Source organism: Brassica rapa, chromosome A09 (genome assembly GCF_000309985.2).
Source record: "Brassica rapa cultivar Chiifu-401-42 chromosome A09, CAAS_Brap_v3.01, whole genome shotgun sequence".
Taxonomy (NCBI): domain Eukaryota; kingdom Viridiplantae; phylum Streptophyta; class Magnoliopsida; order Brassicales; family Brassicaceae; genus Brassica; species Brassica rapa.
The window spans coordinates 23,868,176-23,888,290 of record NC_024803.2 but is presented as its reverse complement, the minus strand read 5'-3'; the positions used below and the strand labels follow the sequence as shown (position 1 = coordinate 23,888,290).

General features: G+C 35.1%; 3 protein-coding genes and 1 non-coding gene across 4 annotated transcripts in view; 3 read left to right on the top strand and 1 right to left on the bottom strand.

Moving 5' to 3' along the window:
• Nucleotides 1–478: 478 nt before the first annotated feature.
• The window catches only part of LOC117128145, a 734,122-nt gene continuing 714,485 nt past the window's right edge, over nt 479–20,115 (bottom strand). Inside the window, exons 2-3 of the mRNA XM_033279905.1 lie at nt 1,548–1,555; nt 479–656 (exon numbers count right to left, since the gene is read on the bottom strand). The gene's annotated coding sequence lies outside the window, so the exon portion shown is untranslated. The remainder of the gene's footprint in view (nt 657–1,547; nt 1,556–20,115) is intronic.
• On the top strand, nt 2,560–2,666 carry LOC117128636. Its single transcript, XR_004452030.1, has one exon. It is a non-coding gene; the product is annotated as a small nucleolar RNA R71 (small nucleolar RNA).
• LOC103849393 (FHA domain-containing protein PS1) lies at nt 3,513–6,693 on the top strand. The gene is made up of 4 exons (XM_009126161.3): nt 3,513–5,246; nt 5,329–5,464; nt 5,757–6,124; nt 6,214–6,693. Exons 1-4 carry the CDS (start codon nt 4,677–4,679, stop codon nt 6,487–6,489), a joined length of 1,350 nt encoding a protein of 449 aa, XP_009124409.3. The 5' UTR covers nt 3,513–4,676; the 3' UTR covers nt 6,490–6,693.
• Nucleotides 15,745–18,458, top strand: LOC103849394 (protein SENSITIVE TO PROTON RHIZOTOXICITY 1). The gene is made up of 2 exons (XM_009126162.3): nt 15,745–16,733; nt 16,843–18,458. Exon 2 carries the CDS (start codon nt 16,862–16,864, stop codon nt 18,212–18,214), a length of 1,353 nt encoding a protein of 450 aa, XP_009124410.1. The 5' UTR covers nt 15,745–16,733; nt 16,843–16,861; the 3' UTR covers nt 18,215–18,458.

The window sequence follows — 20,115 nt, the reverse complement described above, 5'->3', positions numbered from 1 at the left end:
CCATCAAGGAAGCAATAGAATGGGTGATTTGCAAGTCTCTCAAGCATCTGATCAATAAATGGTAATGGAAAATGATCCTTTCTAGATGCAGAGTTTAGTTTTCGGTAATCAATGCACATCCTATGACCTGTGATGGTTCTTGTTGGTATCAGTTCATCCTTGTCATTTTTAATCACAGTGATACCACCTTTCTTTGGTACAACATGCACAGGTGATACCCATTTAGAATCTGAGATAGGGTAAATAACACCAGCATCTAGGAGTTTAAGAATCTCTTTCTTTACAACATCCTTCAGGTTAGGATTTAACCTTCTTTGATGCTCAATAGAAGTCATTGATTCATCCTCAAGATGTATCCTATGCATGCACAAAGAGGGTGATATCCCCTTGATGTCATCTAGTGAGTAACCTATTGCCTTTCTAAATCTTTTAAGTGTTTTCAAAAGTTCAGATAGCTCATTTTCAGTAAGTTCACTACTCACAATGACAGGATAAGTTTCATTAGGACCAAGGAATGCATACCTTACACCATGGGGAAGAGGTTTAAGCTCCACTTTAGGTGCCTTAAGCTCACTCCAGTCATCTTGCTGGGTGTCCTCTTGTTGAGTGACTGAGACTTCTTGGTGAACCATCTGTGGAAGCTCCTCGTACTGGTCCTTACTGAAAAACCCCTGGTGTGAATCCAGCATCATCCCATAGGCAGTACTCTCCAGGTTCTCAATCACCTCAGTCTCTTTCTCTACAGTTAAAGCATGCTGTAGAGGGTCCTCTAGTGACAACTCTTCAAGGAGCTCATCAGCAAGGGCGTCCATCTCTTCAATGTAGAACACTTGCCCTTGAATTGTTGGCCTCCTCATTACTTCCTTGATGTCGAAATGGAGAACGTGCCCTTTACCCAGATGGAGATCAATCTTGCCTTCTTTCACATTAACAATAGCTCCTGCTGTGGCTAAGAAAGGCCTTCCAAGGATTAAAGGGTCTTGAGCTTCTTCACCCATTTCAAGCACCACAAAGTCTGTAGGAATCTCATAATTTCCAACCATCACTGGGAGGTCCTCTAAGATACCCACAGGGTACTTCACTGAACGATCAGCCAATACCAGAGAAAGTCTACACTTCTTGTACTGAGTGAAGCCGAGCTTCTTAGCAACAGATAGGGGCATCAAGCTGACACTAGCTCCCAAATCGCAGAGACATCTATCAAATACCATAGGTCCAAGAGCACAAGGTAATGTGAAGCATCCTGGATCTTCTAGCTTCTTTGGAATGACCAGTCTCTGAATGATAGCACTGCACTCATGAGTGAGAATCACCATGCCCTCCATCTCTTTCTTCTTTGCAGCTACAGCATCTTTAAGGAACTTGCTGTATTGAGGGATCAGCATGAAAGCATCAATAATGGGCATTGTGACCTGGACTTCACTCATTTGCTTGTCAAACAAAGCTTTGTACTTCTCTAGCAGCTGCCTCTTGAATCGACCTGGGAATGGAAGCTTGGGTTCATAGGCAGGAGGAACAAAAGAGTTCTCACTTGCAGGAGTGACGACTTCACCATCTTTAACTGTTTTCTTCTCTTCTCCAACCTTTCCCTTTCCTTTTGCTTCCACTATCTTTTCCAAGATCTCGTCATTGATCTTCTCATCAACAATCACCACTTCATCATCTATGGTGATGGCAACCCCCTCACTTTGTTTCTCAGCATCCTTGGTGAGAGTTCTCTGAGGTAACTCCTTACCACTCCGGAGAGTGATAGCTTTCATGGTTTCCTTGGGGTTTTGCTCAGATTTTCCAGGTAGAGAACCTTGTTGGCGATTTTGTTGAGTGTTCATGGCAGCAAACTGGTTCTCCAAAGCTCTGAACTTGTTGTTGAGCTCATTGTAGCTCCCATCAATCTTTGAGTGAAGATTCTTCAACTCATAGCCAACATGCTTCTCACTTCTTGTTTGAGACTCCAGGATTTGTTTCAGTAGAGCATCAGTGCTGCTGACTTGAGGAGTGGAGGTAGAGGGATTAGATTGTTGTTGGGAAGAATGGTTGCCCTTGTTGTTGAAACCAGGAGGAGGGTTCTGCTGAGGTTGATAGCTGCCTTGCTGATTGTTCCGAGGCTGATAACCACTCTGCTGGTTGTTGGAATAGGATTTCTGTTGGTAGTTGTTGTACTGAAAGTTGGGTTCTTTCTTGTACCAGCTACCATTGTTGTTGATGAAACACAACTCTTCCTGACCTTCCAAACCCTCAACTTCATGGACAACAACTGGTGTCTCTTGGCTTGGGTTGCCGACAAAGTGCAGCTGCTCTTGGGTAGCTTTATCAGCAAGGAGGATGTCTATCTTATCCTGTAGAGCTTTCAACTCCTTCCTCGTTTGCTTATCCTCAGTTCTACTGCTTCTGTCGTGGTCTCCACTGTAGACTGCATCACTCTTAACCATGTTGTCAACCAGCTCCTCTGCATCCTCCTCAGTTCTTCCCAAGAAGAACCCATTACTAGCTGTATCCAGTCTGGCCCTGTACTTAGGGAGAGCACCACGGTAGAATGTGCTCAGCAAGCTCTCCTTAGAGAAACCATGGTGTGGGCATTGAGCTTGGTAGCCCTTGAATCTCTCCCAGGCTTCACTGAAACCTTCCAAGCCCTTCTGTTGAAAGCTGGAGATCTCGTTTCTCAGCTTAGCAGTTCTTGAAGTAGAGAAGAACTTCTCCAAGAATGCTTTCTTGCAGTCATCCCAAGTGGTAATGGAGTCGCTGGGTAGAGACTTCTCCCACTGACGTGCCTTATCCCCCAAAGAGAAAGGGAATAGCTTGAGCTTTAAGGCATCTTCGGACACACCATTGGTTTTTGACAACCCACAGTAGCTGTCGAACCTGTCCAAGTGATCAAATGGATCCTCGAGAGCCAAGCCATGATACTTGTTGTTCTCAATCACGTTGAGGAGTCCTGACTTGATCTCAAAGTTGTTGGCTGCCACAGCGGGTGCTCGGATTCCCAATCTATGACCATGAATGTTTGGACGGTCGTAAGTGCCAATGGGTCGAGCTGCTCGCTGTTGGTTAGGTGGACCATTGTTGTTAGCGCCATTGACGCCTGCATCTTCTTGATGAACGTCTCCCATGTCAGTGTTCAGTCTCTGCAATTGAGCCTGATGTTCTTCTTCTCTTCTCTTTCTAGCACACTCTCTCTCTAAAGCTCTGATGTCTGCTGCTCTTGGAACAAGGTTTGATGGACCCCTGCTCCTCAAGTTCATACACCTGTAGATTAAAAGGAGGTGAAGAAGAGTCAGTAACAAAAGAAAATAAAAATGACTTAGTCTCAAGCAATTGACTAAATCTCAATGTTCAAATCTACTCAGAATTTGGCAACGGCGCCAATTTGATGTTGGGAGTTTTCAAGGCTCCTAAGACAAATGTTGTAGTATAAAAGATTGTCGAACCAGTTCTGAGAGATATCAAAGCACCGAGAATGCAAGTAATCACTTAATCTAAGTGCAACCAATGATTTAGATGGGTTTTTAAACTATGACTAATTAAAAGAAATAACTAAATGAAACTTTCTTAACTATTGGAAAAGAGAACTCATGGATATAGGGATTAGACCTCGGGTGATCAAGTTTCGAACTAAAGATGGCAAACGATCAATCAATCTATTAACCTTAAGCTAGGACACAACTCTAAACAAACTCTATGTCTAGATGAATGTTCATTTACTAACAAAATTCAATCATCAAATGTCTTTGGTTGAATAAAATGAAAGCAATCATAACTAGCAAGTCCAATGGCTATCTTAGCATCTCTAACAACAAATGTCTTTGGCAAAGTATGCTAAAAGCTTAGAAGAGTTGTCTCGGGCATTTCCTCGAACACCTTTCGGGTGGGAAATGCCTAAGGATCAACTACTGAGTGGCCAACTCAGAAGATGCATTATATTCACTCTACTAAGCAAGGGAATATGAATGATCTACACTAAAACATCCTAGTTCTAACCTAATCACCCTTAATCTCCCTAACCCATGAATTCAAAAGGTGATTACTCACTACTCTTCATGATTCCTCTTAAACCCATGGTGGATTTCAGATTAATCATGTAGAGAAACACAGAAAATAGATAAGAACACAGAATTTCAATAATAAACTGATCAATTGATTCAAAGAGATGACTTTCCAAAGGTTTTTGGTGGTTTTTTCTAAGAACAAAGATGATCCTCCTGTTGGTGGCTTACAGGGTATTAAAACATAGGTTTAGAAAATAAAAACGTGCATAAAGAAATGACCAAAAGGCCCTTGAGAAATCATAAGTTCGAGTAAAATTGAGACGCGCAGCGACCTCGGCCCGTCGCTCCGACAAGTCGCTCCAGGCTTCGGGAGCGACCTCGCTGGGTCGCTGCGAGAGGTCGCTCCGAGAGCGATTTCGTGTCTCCGAGAACCAAAAAGGCGAGCGACTTCTCCCTGTCGCTCTGGTAAGGTCGCTCTGGAGGGGTAGCCACAGCGACTTCACAGCGTCGCTCCGGTTAGGTCGCTCCAGTGTGTTGTTCGTCCGATGATCACCTTAAACACTTCATTTTGAGCTCCAAATGCTTCCAAGAACTCCATGTGGTACTCCAATACCTGATAGGGACTCATGTATGCAAAATGCAACCTAAACATGGCTAAATCCTAATCTATATGATCAAAATGCACATGGGTGAATGGATAAAATGATAGAAATATGCAAGATATCAAGCACAAGCAACATTTGGTCTAGGAGGGGGAAAGATGCTTCTGTTCTTCAGGTCAAGACCAACAAGAGTGAAGGAAAGCAAAAACAAATTGGGAAACAAGCAAAGGCACATCTGCAGAGAAAGGCTTTAAGTGGCAGGTCCATTTATCTGACTGTTGATCATGGTGCGTATAAACTGGAACCAGATATCTTTACCCCAGATAAGGAGAATCTTACCCCAAACTCTCATATGCTAAGACGCTTGCGAGAAGTGGGTGAGATTAAGGATACTAAAAGCTCCTCCTCTAAAGCAATGCGTAAACCATTCTTTGATATTCATGTGGAAGAAAACCTGTTGGCGCAGCAAAAACCAGAAGTTCACTGCATGAGCAGCAACTCAAAGGTGAAGCAAGAGCCTGTGGCACTGAAGAAGAAAGCTGAACGGGCTCCTTTTCAACCGTTACTTGAAAAATCATCGTCCCAAAGCCAATCATACAGCGAGGCTCCTTCGACTGCATCAGCAAGAAACAACATTTCTAGGGGCGTTCGTTCTTCTTCTGTAAGTCCTAATTAGTTCGAAAGTCCTTGATTTTTATTTGTGTAGTTCGTATAGTAACCTTAAGTTTCATTGTGTCTTTTAGAACCTTTCTGATGGAAAGAACAAGATGAAATGGACCATTGTGTTGGACACTTCTTCACTCCTCGACAAGGATTCTAGGAAGACACTGCATCTTCTGCAAGGTCTCAAGGGGACACACCTGGTCGTTCCAAGAACAGGTAGAAACCTTAAACCCTCTGGCTTTGTGTACTCTATCAATCATACACTGATAATAGTTCCTATTGTCCCTTAACGCTCTAAGCAAAACCATAAAATAATTAGCTTTTCCTATACGATCAGGCTGTAAATGCATCCAGCAGATGCTTCTATCATACAGACCTGGGAGAATTTATCTGTGATAACATATCATTTCCTTAATCATCTAAATCTTTATTTCTTATATGATTAATCACTTTGAACAATTGTTTTTTACCATCTGAAATATCCTTCACATTTGGTTTCATTGTTCAGTGATAAGGGAACTAAATGAGACGAAGCGTACTCGCAATGTTCTCTTTAGAAGAACAGTAGATATGGCTTCGTCAGCTCTGGATTGGATCGAAGAGTGCCAGGTTAATAGCAAATGGTGGATTGAGCTTCAGAGCCCGTTAGAGGAAACCAAAGCAACTGCACCAACACCACCAGTCACTCCCCAGTCAAATGGCTTTGCATTCCCGTTTTCACTTCAGTGGAATAACTATGCACCAGAGATCGATTCTCCTACATCAGAAGATGAAGTTCTCGAATGTGCACTTCTTTACCGAAACCGTAACAACATTGATGAAAAGCTCGTTCTTCTTAGCAACGATATAACTCTCAAGATCAAAGCCATGTTAGAGGTAATTAACTAACAAGATTATGTATCCAGTACTTTGTTTTAAACAAAGCACTTTTGTGTAATAGTAACATGTTTTGGTTTTGGATTCAGGGTGTGATTTGCGAGACGGCACTTGAGTTCTATGAGAGTTTGAAGAATCCCTTGTCGGAGAGGTTTATGTGGCCAGAGAGTTTGCCGAGAGGAAGGACTTGGAGTCATGCAGACGACGTCGTGCTAAGAGAAAGGTACGACAGCCGAACTTGTTTTCCTTACAGGAAGAAACCAACGTTCAATGGAGGAAGAAGAGAAGAGAGTGGTGCAGCAGCTGCAGCGAAAGGGTTGAAGCTCATATTGCTCCATAACTCTCAATATGGCCACATTCATTGATGATGCATCTATCATCATCTATTGTTATTCTTTCTTTTCAAGTAAGCCAAATCAATTCAACTCGCTTACACAAGAATAACATGGAATACTTTTTAGAATGATGACATTTTCATATTATTGCGACTTTTTATGATTGTGGAATTGCATTTTGTCATCCAACTATAACGATTTTCATTCCCACTAAAATTAGAATATTGGGGTTCATCCAACGATGTGCTTGAATTTAGACCACCTGCACTAGTTTGCGAATGTGCTTTGAAATATTGACCGAGTTACTGTTAAGGTGGTAATGACTCTTCAAAACATGAAAGCATATTTATATCTGAAGGACCATTTTTATTTAACATAATAATAAGCTCATCATGAGTCAGTCAATCCAGATGTTAGCATTTGCACAATGCAACATATTCCACCCATGGTGGCTCGAAATTATGCGACACGTATTGTTTTGATTTGATAACAAATAAAATGACAAGAGTTGGAAAACTGAATGTTTTTTTTAAATATAGATGGAAGGAAACAACAATAGCCGTCAGAAAAGACATCATCGTTCATGTACTAATCAACAATTAACCTGTCATTTCCGGAAAGTATTAATATGTTTGTGATTTCACACAGAAAGAGATGTGGTCAGTTCTCCATATTACTAGATTTGATTAGCAAAGATCATTGTGATCAACTATAAATAAATGGTTATTTCCACTTTTTCTTAGTTTAGGATTTTGATGTAATATCATAGACACTATGGTTCGAGGCTCCCACCCACCACTCTTGATGGGTATAATCATTCTTGCCCACTTTGTCCGAACAACTACTCCTTTAATGTTAGTTTCTCTAATCTCAAAATCCTAATTGGTTTTGAACTCTTCTCCTACTTGCTAGTAGCTATCTCTTTTTTCCCTTTCAGTTTTGATCAACGCTCATCCGTTGTTTTATAGGTTTCAAATTTTAAATATATATATATATATATATATATATATATATATATATATACTGTTAATATACAAAATAAATTTCAATACATATTAACCTAGATTGAACTGGATGGTAGAGACTTATGTTTAAATTAAACGACTATAACATTAAAAAAAGCAATTTTGTCAATTACTTATTTTTAAGTTTTTGTCACAAAATAGTTCTAAAAATGATCAAAATAGTTTTTTTTTTTTTTTTTTTGAAAATTTTAATTTTCTTTTTAAATTTAAAACCCCTTACCTCTAAACCTAAGTCTAGATTAGTTAACCCTAAGGTATAAATGTATTTTTAACTTTTAATAAAAAAACTTTTTGGTCATTTTTCTCATTAAGTGCTATTTTTTTGACAAATTTTTTTAAAAACGACTTAACATTTTGAGGAATTTTTCTTATTAAAAACGAATACAACACATTTTATATTTGCTTTCTTAAACAAGGTTTACATCTTGATTAACAATACATTTAATGTAACACTCTTTTAAATAGAAAAATTATATGTTTGTCCAACAATAATTGTAGTAATCTAAAATTAATCTTGATTCATAAAATGAAATCAGTAAAAGAAAATAAACACAAAACATAGTTGGAAGAGAACCTCGTACAAGGTTATTCGGCAACTGGTGTTAGTTGCTTTTAATATATATTTGATCACAAATTAAGTGAACTTTTTACATCGTTAAAATTCATCAGTATGAAAAGTGAAAGTCAGCTACTCTGTTGATGTTTTTTTTTGGTAGAATGTTAAATTGTATATAAATTTAAAATTTTGACAGAAATTGCAGAGAAAGTAAAAAGACAGAAAAACTAAAAAGAAAAGATTCCAAGTAAAGGCTGTGTTATAACATAATCAAAGAGCATGTAATCAAAAAGATATGAAGAAATCGAGAAAAACCATGCGCCTTAACAACTTAATCAGAAGATCTTTTATGTGGAAACACCGATCCCAAGCATCAAACTCAGAAATTTGTGTTGTTTCCAAAGATCCAAAAAATTGAATCCTCATCTTAGTTGCCACGAGCACCTCCGAAAAAGCCACCCTCAAAAGCTTCAATGTAGAGAGTACTTATAGGTTCTCCAAAAACTAACACAAAAACTAACACAAAAATGAAACCAGAATAACAACTAAAAAAACGTGAGCATTTATGGACAGTTAGAGAGCTGCCTCCAACCGCCATCCTCTGACAAAAACAACTACAAGAATTGTCTCCCACAAAAGAAAAAATAGTCCCTAAAACCAGGATCACTGCCTCTATTCCACACTGGTTCACCACTGGAGCTTCGACGGGACTCACTCCTCTCGTAGAAGAACTGCTATAATTTTTGTCTAAAAAGTCGTACACTAAAACAAGCAACGAAAGATGCAAATGGGCCACACCGGATCTACCAGAGATCTGAGAATTAAACGGAAATCAAGAAACTGAGATAGGAGCTATGAAATCCACTTCTTTTGAAGCAAACACATAGCCTTCGCCATGTGAGCCCTCGCCGCTGCAACCCAAACCATAGAGATCTGGCCAAGCCGCAAACCCATGCTGAAGAAGATACAAGCGGAAAAGACAGTAGCCACCAATATGGGGTGAATCGTCCGAATTCATTCACCGCACCTTCACCTGAATCAGGACAGTCCTCACATCCCTGACACCAAGCAAAAATTCTGCGACACAGAAAACAAACGAGCTACCATCTCAACCCAAAAGAGGAGAATACCAGAAAGGCACATGAACAACCGGTGAACCACCAACTGCCACACATCGCACCACCCAGAGTTGCCGCACATGCTGCTAGAAAACTGTCTCGAAGCTGTGCCGTCTCATCTTCCTTGTTGAGAACTGAGAAAACAAGGTAGATGCCGAAAGAATGAGGAAGTAGTGGGCTTTTTTGGAGGTGACGATGAGCATCCACCGCTAGAAAAGAAACCATTGCCACTGGAAAGAAACGCGGTTGCGTAAGAGTTGGGAGAGAAACTGAAAGATAGGGTGATTTTTCCTTTTAGTCTATTTTCTATCTTGATGTTGAGAAGAGACTAAAAGTTTGTTGACACCACAAACATTCACTCCGTCGATGTTGACACTATCTTTACTAGTTGAAATACAGTTTGTTGAGAAATTCACATCCGAGATCATAGAATTTTCGTTACACTCTATAGCCCAAACAAAAATTTCAAATTTTGCATGGTAAAGTGAAAGGCTAGAATGTATAACTGCAGTATCTTTTCATACTCTATCTGATAAGGAGCTACTATTTCTATTTTTATACGTAACCAGTCCCTTTTTTTGCTTCCAGTCAATTATTGTTCCAGGCCGGACTTTGGCGTAGCACCATATTCTATCTTATATATTTTAGCTTGGTTGGGTTGTTCAAAAAAAAAAAAATTTAGCTTGGTTGATTAGCATGATGTATTTTAGCAGTTTGACTCTTGGAGTTGTGCCTCTCCAACAAAAACCTCTTTTTATTTTTGCAATATGATCTCTTGCACTACAAGAAAACACAAGTTTTACGAGGGCAGTTTTCCTCGTGATTTCGTCGTAAAAGCAGTGTTACGAGGAATTAGCGAGGAAACCCGTTTCGTCGTTATACGTTTGTCGTAACGCATATATCCTCGCTAATTCGTCGTAGCGTAGCGAGGAAATAATTTCGTCGTAAAAGCGAAGAAGAATATTTCGTCGTAAAGACCACGTAAAGCTTCCACGTAAGGACGTCGCTAAATTTCCTCGTAAATACCTCGAAAGCCATTCCTCGTTAAAGCCACGTAAATAACTCGAAAGTAAATACTCGTAAAGTAAACGTAAATATCTTGATAGCTTTCCTCGTAAAGACCACGTGAATTTTCCACGTCATTTCCTTGTAAACATTTCCTCGTAAAAACCTCGTTAAGCTTCCACGTAAAGAAGTCGCAAAATAGCTACGAAATTACTTCGTTTCGTTATTTTACAGAAATAAAAAAAATTATAATTAAAAAAATTATTTAAATTATTAATAAAATTAAAATTCTAAAAAAATCAAAACCAAAATATTTTATATATAAATAAGTTTTGAATTCATAATACAAGAACCGAAATTAAAAAGAACTAAGGGTCGTTAATCGCCCGGTAGAATTCATCACTCCTCGCCGTTACATCCGCCTCGGCATGTGAGTCGTCGGTTGGTGACTACCTGGCTCACCGAACATCTCTCTGTAATGGGCAGTAAGTCTACCTTTTCGAACCTGAGAAAAAAAATTTAATTTTTTAAATTTCCGTCAACAGTATATTTTCCAACATTATCCACCTAATCAACACTAAATAACATAAGATCCGTAAACTTATCTAAATTCCCTATACTAACCGCCTAATCTACCTAAACTAACCAAATTAGAGAGGAATTAGAGAGGCTTACCATTGCAACGAAACAGGGAGGAAGTGGAGAGGAAGTAGAGAGGAAAGAAAGAGTGAGCGCTCGGGGTGTATATATAAGATTACATTCCGTCGCAAATTCCTCGTAATTTTACGACGAATTACAGAGGCCCGTGTTTTTTTTACGACGAAACAGCGAGAGATTACAAAGGCCCGCGTTTTATTATACGAGGAAGTTACGAGGAATTACAAAGGCCCGTGTTTTTTAGGTACGAGGACGTTACGACGATTTTGCTTACGTGGAATTACCGAGGAAAGCTTCCCTATAAATATACCCGTAACTCTCCTTCTCAACCCACACCCAAACTCCCAAATCACACCCTATCTCACTTCATACTCTCAAATCCAATCCTATTCAAATTATAAAAATTTGAAAAAAAAGGAAGAGAAGAAGATATTGGAATTTATGTTGGTGAGACTTAAGTAATATAATTGCTGGAAGTCTTGCCACATGTAAATCCAGTATATTTCTTCTTCTTTTTTTTTCTAGTTTTTACGGTACGAGGTGTTTACGACGATTTTGGTTACGAGGTGTTTACGACGATTCCGTCCTACGTGGAATTAAAGTGGGCCGCGTTCATCATTTACTTTACGTGGTATTTACGACGAATCTCTCCTACGTGGTATTTACGACGAATCTGTCCTACGTGGTATTTACGACGAATCTGTCCTACGTGGTATTTACGACGAATCTGTCCTACGTGGTATTTACGAGGAATTCGTCGTAAGTTCGACGTTAACATACGAGGAATTAACGAGTATTCCATTTAAATCCCTAAAACCCGAAACCCCAAACCCCAAACCCCATATTCCTTATCTTCTACTTCATATATTCCAAACCCTATCTTTATTTTCATTCCAAACCACAATTACTTATTTTCATTCACTCAGAGAGTCTTACGTGGAATTAGCGTGCCCCGCTTTCTTTATTTTTTTTTTAATTTCGTCGTAAACTCCTCGTGGCCTCGTGGATTGTCATTTTTGTTCTTATAAACTTCATTATTTTTGGTTTTTCAGATATACTATATTATTCACGGAAAAGTAAATCTTTCTGTTTTATAATACTTAATTAACCTTTAGCAAAATTTTTTATTCCAAATTAGATGACATTATATATTTCCAATGCAAGCTTTCATAGCTTTTTATATTATATGATATTTTATAGAGAAATTTCTTAGGATGACCCTAAAATAGTCTTTTATTACATATATAGCTTCCAAGGATTAAAATGATCAAAATATTTTATTAAAAAAGTAAATAGATAATGATCTCCCTAGAATTAAATAATATAAATTTAGAGTTTAGATTTGAGGAGTGGATTTTGGGGTGGGGTTTATGATTTTTAAAAAATAATAAATAAATACTTAAAATTTAAAATAAAATTTTTAAAATATTTTCAAAACAAGTTTTCGAATTTCAAAAATAAAACTTTGAAACAAAAAAATTTGAAAAATGGATTTTGTTTTAAAACAAACTAGATTTTGACCCGCACGCCCGTGCGGGTGTATTTTAAAAAAAATATGATGCTATTTGATTTTTTTGTCACTATTTAGGGTTGGTCAAAAAACTCGAATTCGAAGAATTGAACCGATCACAATCCGAATAAGTAGTACTAAATCTGAACCGGAATTGATTAAATATCCGAATTATTCAAAATTTTGGTATTTGAATAACTGAAATTTAATCCGATCCGAACCGAAGTATTTTGGGTATCCAAAATAGATTTATACACTTATATATATTAATTATTTTAGATTTAATATATATAAAAATATCCAGAATATATATGATGCAAATATATACAAATAATCAAACGTAAATACTTAAATATATGATGTAAACTTTTAAATTCGCTTAAATGCTTGAAAATATGATGTAAACTTCTAAGTTCGTTTAAATACGTATATATATGATGTAAACTTTTAAGTTCGCTTAAATGCTTGAAAATATATACAAATAATCAAACATAAATATCTTAAATAGTTAAGATATACTCAAAACTCCAAAAATACTTAAATAATTATTAATTCTCTATCCAAATATTTAAATCAAACCTATTTAAATTGGTTATCCAAATCCGAACCAAATCCTCAAAGATCTGAACTGAACACGAAATCCCAAAAAGATCCGAAAATGAACCCGAACGCCCACCCCTAATCACTATTATATATATATCCTATATGTGTCATCATAGGTTACAAAATATGTGTTATCATATAATTAATCATATTTTATATGTACCATCAAATAAGTTTTCTTATAATTAATAATATTTTATACGTACAATCATATAAATAATCACATATATTATATTTTAAAATTTAATGTGAAATATAAAAACCATAATTTAAGTTGGTGTTTGAAATTGGGCTTTGTATTGTATTTTTCTTATATATATTGAAAACATTTTTATAATAGTTATTAGAAAATATGTTAGTAAAAATCAAATTTTGAATATATATATATATATATATATATTTGAATGAATTTTTGATATAAATCAATTTTAAATTATTATTTTGATTTGAATATATTATATATCAAATAACATAGACTCATTACTTTTTAATATAATGTAATGTACTTCCAATTTTTAGTAGTATAAGCCCATTATTTTTTTTCCTAACTTACTACTATCCATGTTTTCAAACAATACTATTTTTTTAATTACTATCCATATTGCCAAACAATCTCAATGTGTACTTCAACTTTAATAATATAGATATCTGAAAAGGAAAATTTATAACAAAAAATTGAATTCTAAAACAAACAATTCGAAAACTATTTTTATTATTTTAACATTTAATAAATAACTATTTATATTTATATAACTATAAAATAAATGTATAAGGGTCTTTTGGCTCCTTAATAAAATATGTTTTGGTCATTTTCTTTTTTGTGATTTTTTTTTGGTGAAAGAAAACATGTTTTAAAATTATTTGAGAGAATTGCTCTCTTTTATATTATGTAATATGTGTGTATTTATATACTTAATTATATTTAAAAATAAAAAATGTAAGGAATTAAAAAAATTCTTAATATATGTGCATGATAGTAAAAATCTTTAGTTTCCAAAATAGATTATATATAAAAAAATGAGAATATTGGGCAAGGTTACAAGAATCTTAGAAAAAGCATTAACTACCACATAAAAATGGCTGAGTCCATTTCTCCACATCATTCCCTTATCTTTATTTAACCAAAATAAATTAAAGAGCATTATTTATGACATTTATTTATAGTTGTAAGAAGTATAGGGAAATGGTGAAAGCAGAAATGAGAGCCCATTGCTATTTGAAAATGGTGAATGTTGTTGACTTAATTACCTCATTAGCAGGTGGGGAATCTTATCTTGTTTTCCCAATCAACGTTCGATCCTTTTTATTAAAATAATCCATCTTGTTTTCATAACAAAAGATAATAAAATAAAAAATCCTTGGTTTTCAACTTTGGCCTTCAAGTGGTGCATGAACGAAACAAACCTTCGGAGGTTCTTCACAATTCAAGTTTTTTTTTGGAAATTAAAAAAGTGATTTCACCTTTTTACCAAAAATCCAATAGTTTTTTCCTAACGAAAATTAAACTAGAACGGTGAAGTGCATACTAAACACTCTTTTACCACTAGACCAATAGATTGTTGGTTCATTGTTTACGTTTTTCCTCTGTTTTATTAAAGTATAATTATTGAAATATACTCTATCTGTTTTATAAAGAATATCATTTTAGGTTTTTTTTCCTTTTGTTTTAATAAATGTCATTCTATATTCTCAACTTAAATTTTACATTAAATCTCCTTTTTACCCTTTTAAAAAATCAATATATATATATATATATATTTAGTTAAATCAATTTATTTAAATAATTGTATAATAAATAAAGGTAGATTAATATATTTTGTTATTTTTTAATGTGTGTGAAATGTGTCTAAGTGACACTTATTATAAAATCGAGGAAGTATTTTGTTTATATTAATTATATATATTTAACAAAAGTATCGGAGAGAAATATAATATATTTTTATTAAAAGGGATCATTACTAACCAAAAGTATCTTATATGCTATTTGAGAAGCATTACAATATTTGAAGTAATTATGTGTCATCACCATAATGATTCTTATAATACTTAGAGAAATATGTTGATTTATCTATATATTTAATAAAAAATTATCGTACAAAATAGTATAAAATATTTATAGTATATTATATAAATAATTAAATTAAGTTGTTAAATATTAAAAGAAAACAAAAATATATGCTATAGTTGTTGGGATATTAATCTAGGAAATCATTCCTCCTACTACTTAAAGCAGGACGCCTGTTTTTTCTCCTGATTAAACGAACTCCAGCCTCTATATCGTGTGTTTTCTAATCTCCGAGTAAAATGAAAAAAAGCTTATACTAAAAGTAGATCTTTCCATATTTTAGGATATAAAATGATAATCTAAATTTCAACTACAAAAAGCTATAAAAGGGACTCATAAACTCTGTAAGTGGGGGATCAACTATGGAACACTTCGACTATAGAAACATGTAGATAAAACTAGGGTTTCTGGACCAATACATTGTACCCATGCTCTGTTGATCAATAAAATGTCTATTTTCTCTTTTACCACACAATTTCATGTTTCTATAATGTCACAATGAACCCTACTTTAACAATAGTTATAATCTAATATTAAACAAAAATTTCCTATAAAGTTTTATAAAATAGATTAAATTTAAAATTTTTAAATAAATAGAATTAATATATATATATATATATATATATATATATATATATATATATTTATATTTACTATAAAATGAATAACTATATAAATTATAAAATACTATCAGCTATACCAAAATTTTTTTTTCAGATTTTGAATTTAAAAATATATCTTATCTATCTCATAAAAATAAAAAAACCTATAAATAAAATAAAAATATATTTCATCTACAAAATGAGTTAAGATGAAATTGTTAATACATTATTAGGTGTTACAAAAAAATTAATTTATAAATAAAAAAAATTAAATATATATTTTCCATTAAGTTAAAAATTTATAAAAAATAATTCTATGACGATTAATAATGGACATGTTGAATAATTTAACTGTTTAAACCAATGTAAGGAAGATGTTGAATTAAAAGAAACACATGTGCATTTTGCTGGTTTTGACGAAAAAGTGTAATTTTACAGAAAATATGTTTGAAAATAATTATAATTTCATGACATTTAGTTTAGGAAGATAACTTTTAAATTTGAAAGGATTATTTTTATTAGTTATTATTTTGAAATGAAATAGATATATGGGAGATGCTCAATGAAAACTCACATTCATTTGTGTGAAAAATTGAGGTGGGTTTAAAAGAATGGAGTTGAGTGATTGATTCATCTGAATGTTTTCAGTTTAATACACAAAACAACACTAGTTTGCATGGATAGTTCACCGGAAAGAGCAAAACATATTGAAAAGTCGTGCGTGACATGAGAATTGGTGGTGTGGACCCACGCTATTTACCCCCTTCTCTATCGTATAGTTTCCATAAATCAACGGCTCTTCTGTAGCGTTACTGTGTTTGATGCGACAAAGCAAGCGCCTGAGAGTCGTCAGATCTGGTGGATGGCCGATCAAAATACATTTGAACGGCTGAGATAATTTCGTTGACTTGAAAATCGGAAAAGTGGAGAGGAGAGTCCCTTCGCTCAAGCTCTCCTTCTCTCCTAATCCTTTTAAAGCGGCCACTGGAGGTCCCGAAGAATCATTTAAAGGCTACTGTCATGGAGTGAATTTATTGTGGGCGAGTGATGATTTGATTCTTCTGCTTGTTATCATCGATCGATTTGTAGATCTCTAGAGTGGTGTGAGAAAGATACTTTTGGGAGACAAAAAGGTTTGAGATTTGTTCTATCTATTAAACTTTTCAATTCCAAGTTTGTTTTCTTTCATTTTTTTAAATTAAAATTGATGTGATGATCATCTTATCTTGTGGGTTTTTGAAGGTGTTAGTAGACAAAGAACATGGAAACAGGAGAGGATGATCTGTGCCAGAACAATTGGGGAAGTGCTTCCATCTTGGATTACGAGATGGCTATGGAGGATGAGGAGGAGGGGGAGCCTAATTTGCATGTTTTCAAAGCTTCTTCTTCGGGCAAAGACAACAACAACAACAACAACGGTGGTCAAGCTAGTGTGCAAGGCGTCAAGGCTCAAGCGTGGGATCCGAGGACCATGCTGTGCAACCTGTCTTTTATGGAACAGAAGATTCACGAACTGCAGGGTCTTGTTCATCTCATCCTTGGGCGAAACGGGCAGCTTCAAGACGAGCAGCAGCAACTCATAACCGCTGATCTTACTTCCATAATCATACAGCTGATTTCAACTGCAGGTAGTCTTCTTCCATCTGTTAATATGTTGTCTACTACAGCCCCAGGTTCAGCCTTGTTCCCTTTTCCAAGGGAGGCTAATAACCTTGCTTCACAGACCCTTAACAACGGTGGCGCCTCCCAAGAGCTCGAAGATGATGCCGAGGAAGGAGAGAACCTTCCTCCCGGTTCCTACGAGATTAAGCAGCTTGAGAAAGAGGAGATCCTCGCCCCCCATACCAACTTCTGCACTATATGTGGCAAGGGTTTCAAGAGAGACGCCAACCTGAGGATGCACATGAGAGGGCACGGTGACCAGTACAAAACTCCCGCCGCTCTGGCCAAGCCCCCGACCAAAGAAACCCTTCCCGGGTCTGATGCGCCGATGCTGATCAAAAGGTACTCTTGCCCATTCCCGGGCTGCAAACGTAACAAGGATCACAAAAGGTTCCAGCCTTTGAAGACCATTCTGTGCGTGAAGAACCATTATAAACGCACCCACTGCGACAAAAGCTTCACTTGCAGCCGCTGCCATACCAAGAAATTCTCTGTCATTGCCGATCTCAAAACCCACGAGAAGCACTGCGGGCAAAACAAGTGGCTCTGTTCCTGTGGTACCACATTCTCACGCAAAGACAAGCTGTTCGGTCACATTGCTCTGTTCCAGGGACACACTCCTGCGATCCCACTTGAAGACACAAAACCTTCTGCTGCTGCATCTTCTCAGAGAGGGAGCTCTGGTTGCGGGAACAGTAACAACAACGCAGCAATGGTTAGTTTCAGTCTTGGTTCTGCAGCAAATGCTAATCAAGAAACCTCACAGCCTTGTGTCATGGATGGGAAGACAAGCTTCGAGGAGTCTTTCTCACCGCTGAGCTTTGATATATGCAACTTTGGAGGGTTCCCACGATCTATATTTGATGATTCATTTCAAATGCTTATTTCAAGTGCATGTGGTTGCTCGCCCATCAATGGTGGTGTTGGTTCTGTTTCAGATACTAGTCTCTAAAGGCATTTTCAATATATGATTTAAGTTATTTTGTTAGATGTTCTAGTTTTTATTAGCCTTAGGCAGCTCCTTTGTGTCGTTACTTTTGTTATTTTCTAGAATAGTATCAGGTAGCAAAAGTGTATTCGCTTTTCCTAAAATCTGTTGCTAATGTAAAAAAACTTAGATTTGTTGTAAACTATTAGCTCATATGTAATAGTGAGGGATATATAAATCTGTATTTATATATTATGTACCTTTGGTATAGGTTCAAATCCTATTGGACGCAATATCAATATAGATATAAATATATTGATATTTAGCTATAATTTTTATGTGGTGCTAACGATTTAATAACTATTTTTGTAGTTTCAGAATGTTTCAGTTTATGCTCCTACCTATTATCTAGATATACCAAAAAAGATGATATATGTTTGGATATATTTTATGTTTGGAGAAAAAGGATTCAACGAGAGAGAGAGAGAGATAAAGATGATATATGTTGTTTTTGTTGTAAAATATACGTCGAGATAGATGTAACTGTATTAGCTATAAATATAAACTAGATTTTGATCCGCACAACCGTGCGGGTGATTATTTTTATTTGCAAACACATAATTATTTGCTTTACGTGACTAATTGTAATATTTACAGTTATATTTTTTGATATAATATTTTAAAATACAACAATTTTATAGTACACATACAATAAACTTTTTTTTTTAATTTTCTATGATAGCATATTTTATATTATGTGATACAAAATAATGAATTGAAATATATTATTGGTAAAAGATCAAAATTTTAGATGAAAAGTATTATATTAAATTAATATCACAAATTTAATACAAAATTCTACATGATTTTAGTTATAATTACAAAATTAATTAGATATTTAAAACGTTTTTTTTATTGAAAATGAAATATACATTAAATTTTTAAATAAACAAGAAATTAAAAAATATTTTATAAAAAATATTAGGTGAAAAATGAAATTTACATTTATTTAAATAAATATGATATTAATTAAATATTTAAAAGGTTTATTTTAATGAAAATAAATAATATATTTATATTGTAAATAAAAAGATATGAAAATATTTTATTTATATAAAATTTCAGAGAAAATATAAGAATATCTATTTGATTTTTTGTTTTAGAATAATTAAAAAAAATTCATATATTTATAAAAATATAATTTAAACAACTTTCTAAGGGGTGGTCCAAATAAAAAAATCATACATGAACTAAGTCATGACTTCTATTTTAATAGATAAGATATATATATGTATTACTATTCTTTGTGTGTGTTATTTAGAAACGAGAAAGAGATATGTAGACTATAAGAGTGAGAGCTTTATTATTTCATGTACTGATCTTGTCTTTACAAATGAAAGAGAAACATTATCTTCTAAATAGATTATCACAAACATTATCTTTAACACTCTCCATTGATTATCTATTTTGTATTACGTAGTGCCTCGTTAAAATCTTTGTCATGGAAAAATTCATTGGGACAAAAACCATGACAATGGAAAAAAGTTCACTGCCGTAATCTCCCCCTGAGAATAGTGGACCTAGCTTTTTCGTCACAGGTCACACAATACCGCATTCTGATACCGTAGACGTGTTTACGGAATGTTATCGTGGAAAGAGCTTTTGTAAACAAGTCAGCCGGATTATCGCATGACTGTACATATTCGATGTCTACCTCTTTCTTTTTCTCGAATTCCCTTATGTACGAGAAAAATCTTGGAAGGATGTGTTTTGTTATGTCGCTCTTGATATAGCCTTCTTTGAGTTAAGCAACACAAGCCAAATTTTTTTCAAATACTTTCGTCGACTCTTTCTCGTTAACTGTTCCACTTGACTCTTGTATGTGGTGACTCATTTACCGAAGCCACACACATTCTCGACATACT

Coding starts and splice junctions, on each gene's coding strand:
- LOC103849393 (XM_009126161.3), top strand. CDS start 4,677: ATGGATAAAATGATAGAAATATGCAAGATATCAAGCACAAGCAACATT. Junction 5,247..5,328: donor GGGGCGTTCGTTCTTCTTCT/GTAAGTCCTAAT, acceptor TGTGTCTTTTAG/AACCTTTCTGATGGAAAGAA. Junction 5,465..5,756: donor CCTGGTCGTTCCAAGAACAG/GTAGAAACCTTA, acceptor TTCATTGTTCAG/TGATAAGGGAACTAAATGAG.
- LOC103849394 (XM_009126162.3), top strand. CDS start 16,862: ATGGAAACAGGAGAGGATGATCTGTGCCAGAACAATTGGGGAAGTGCT.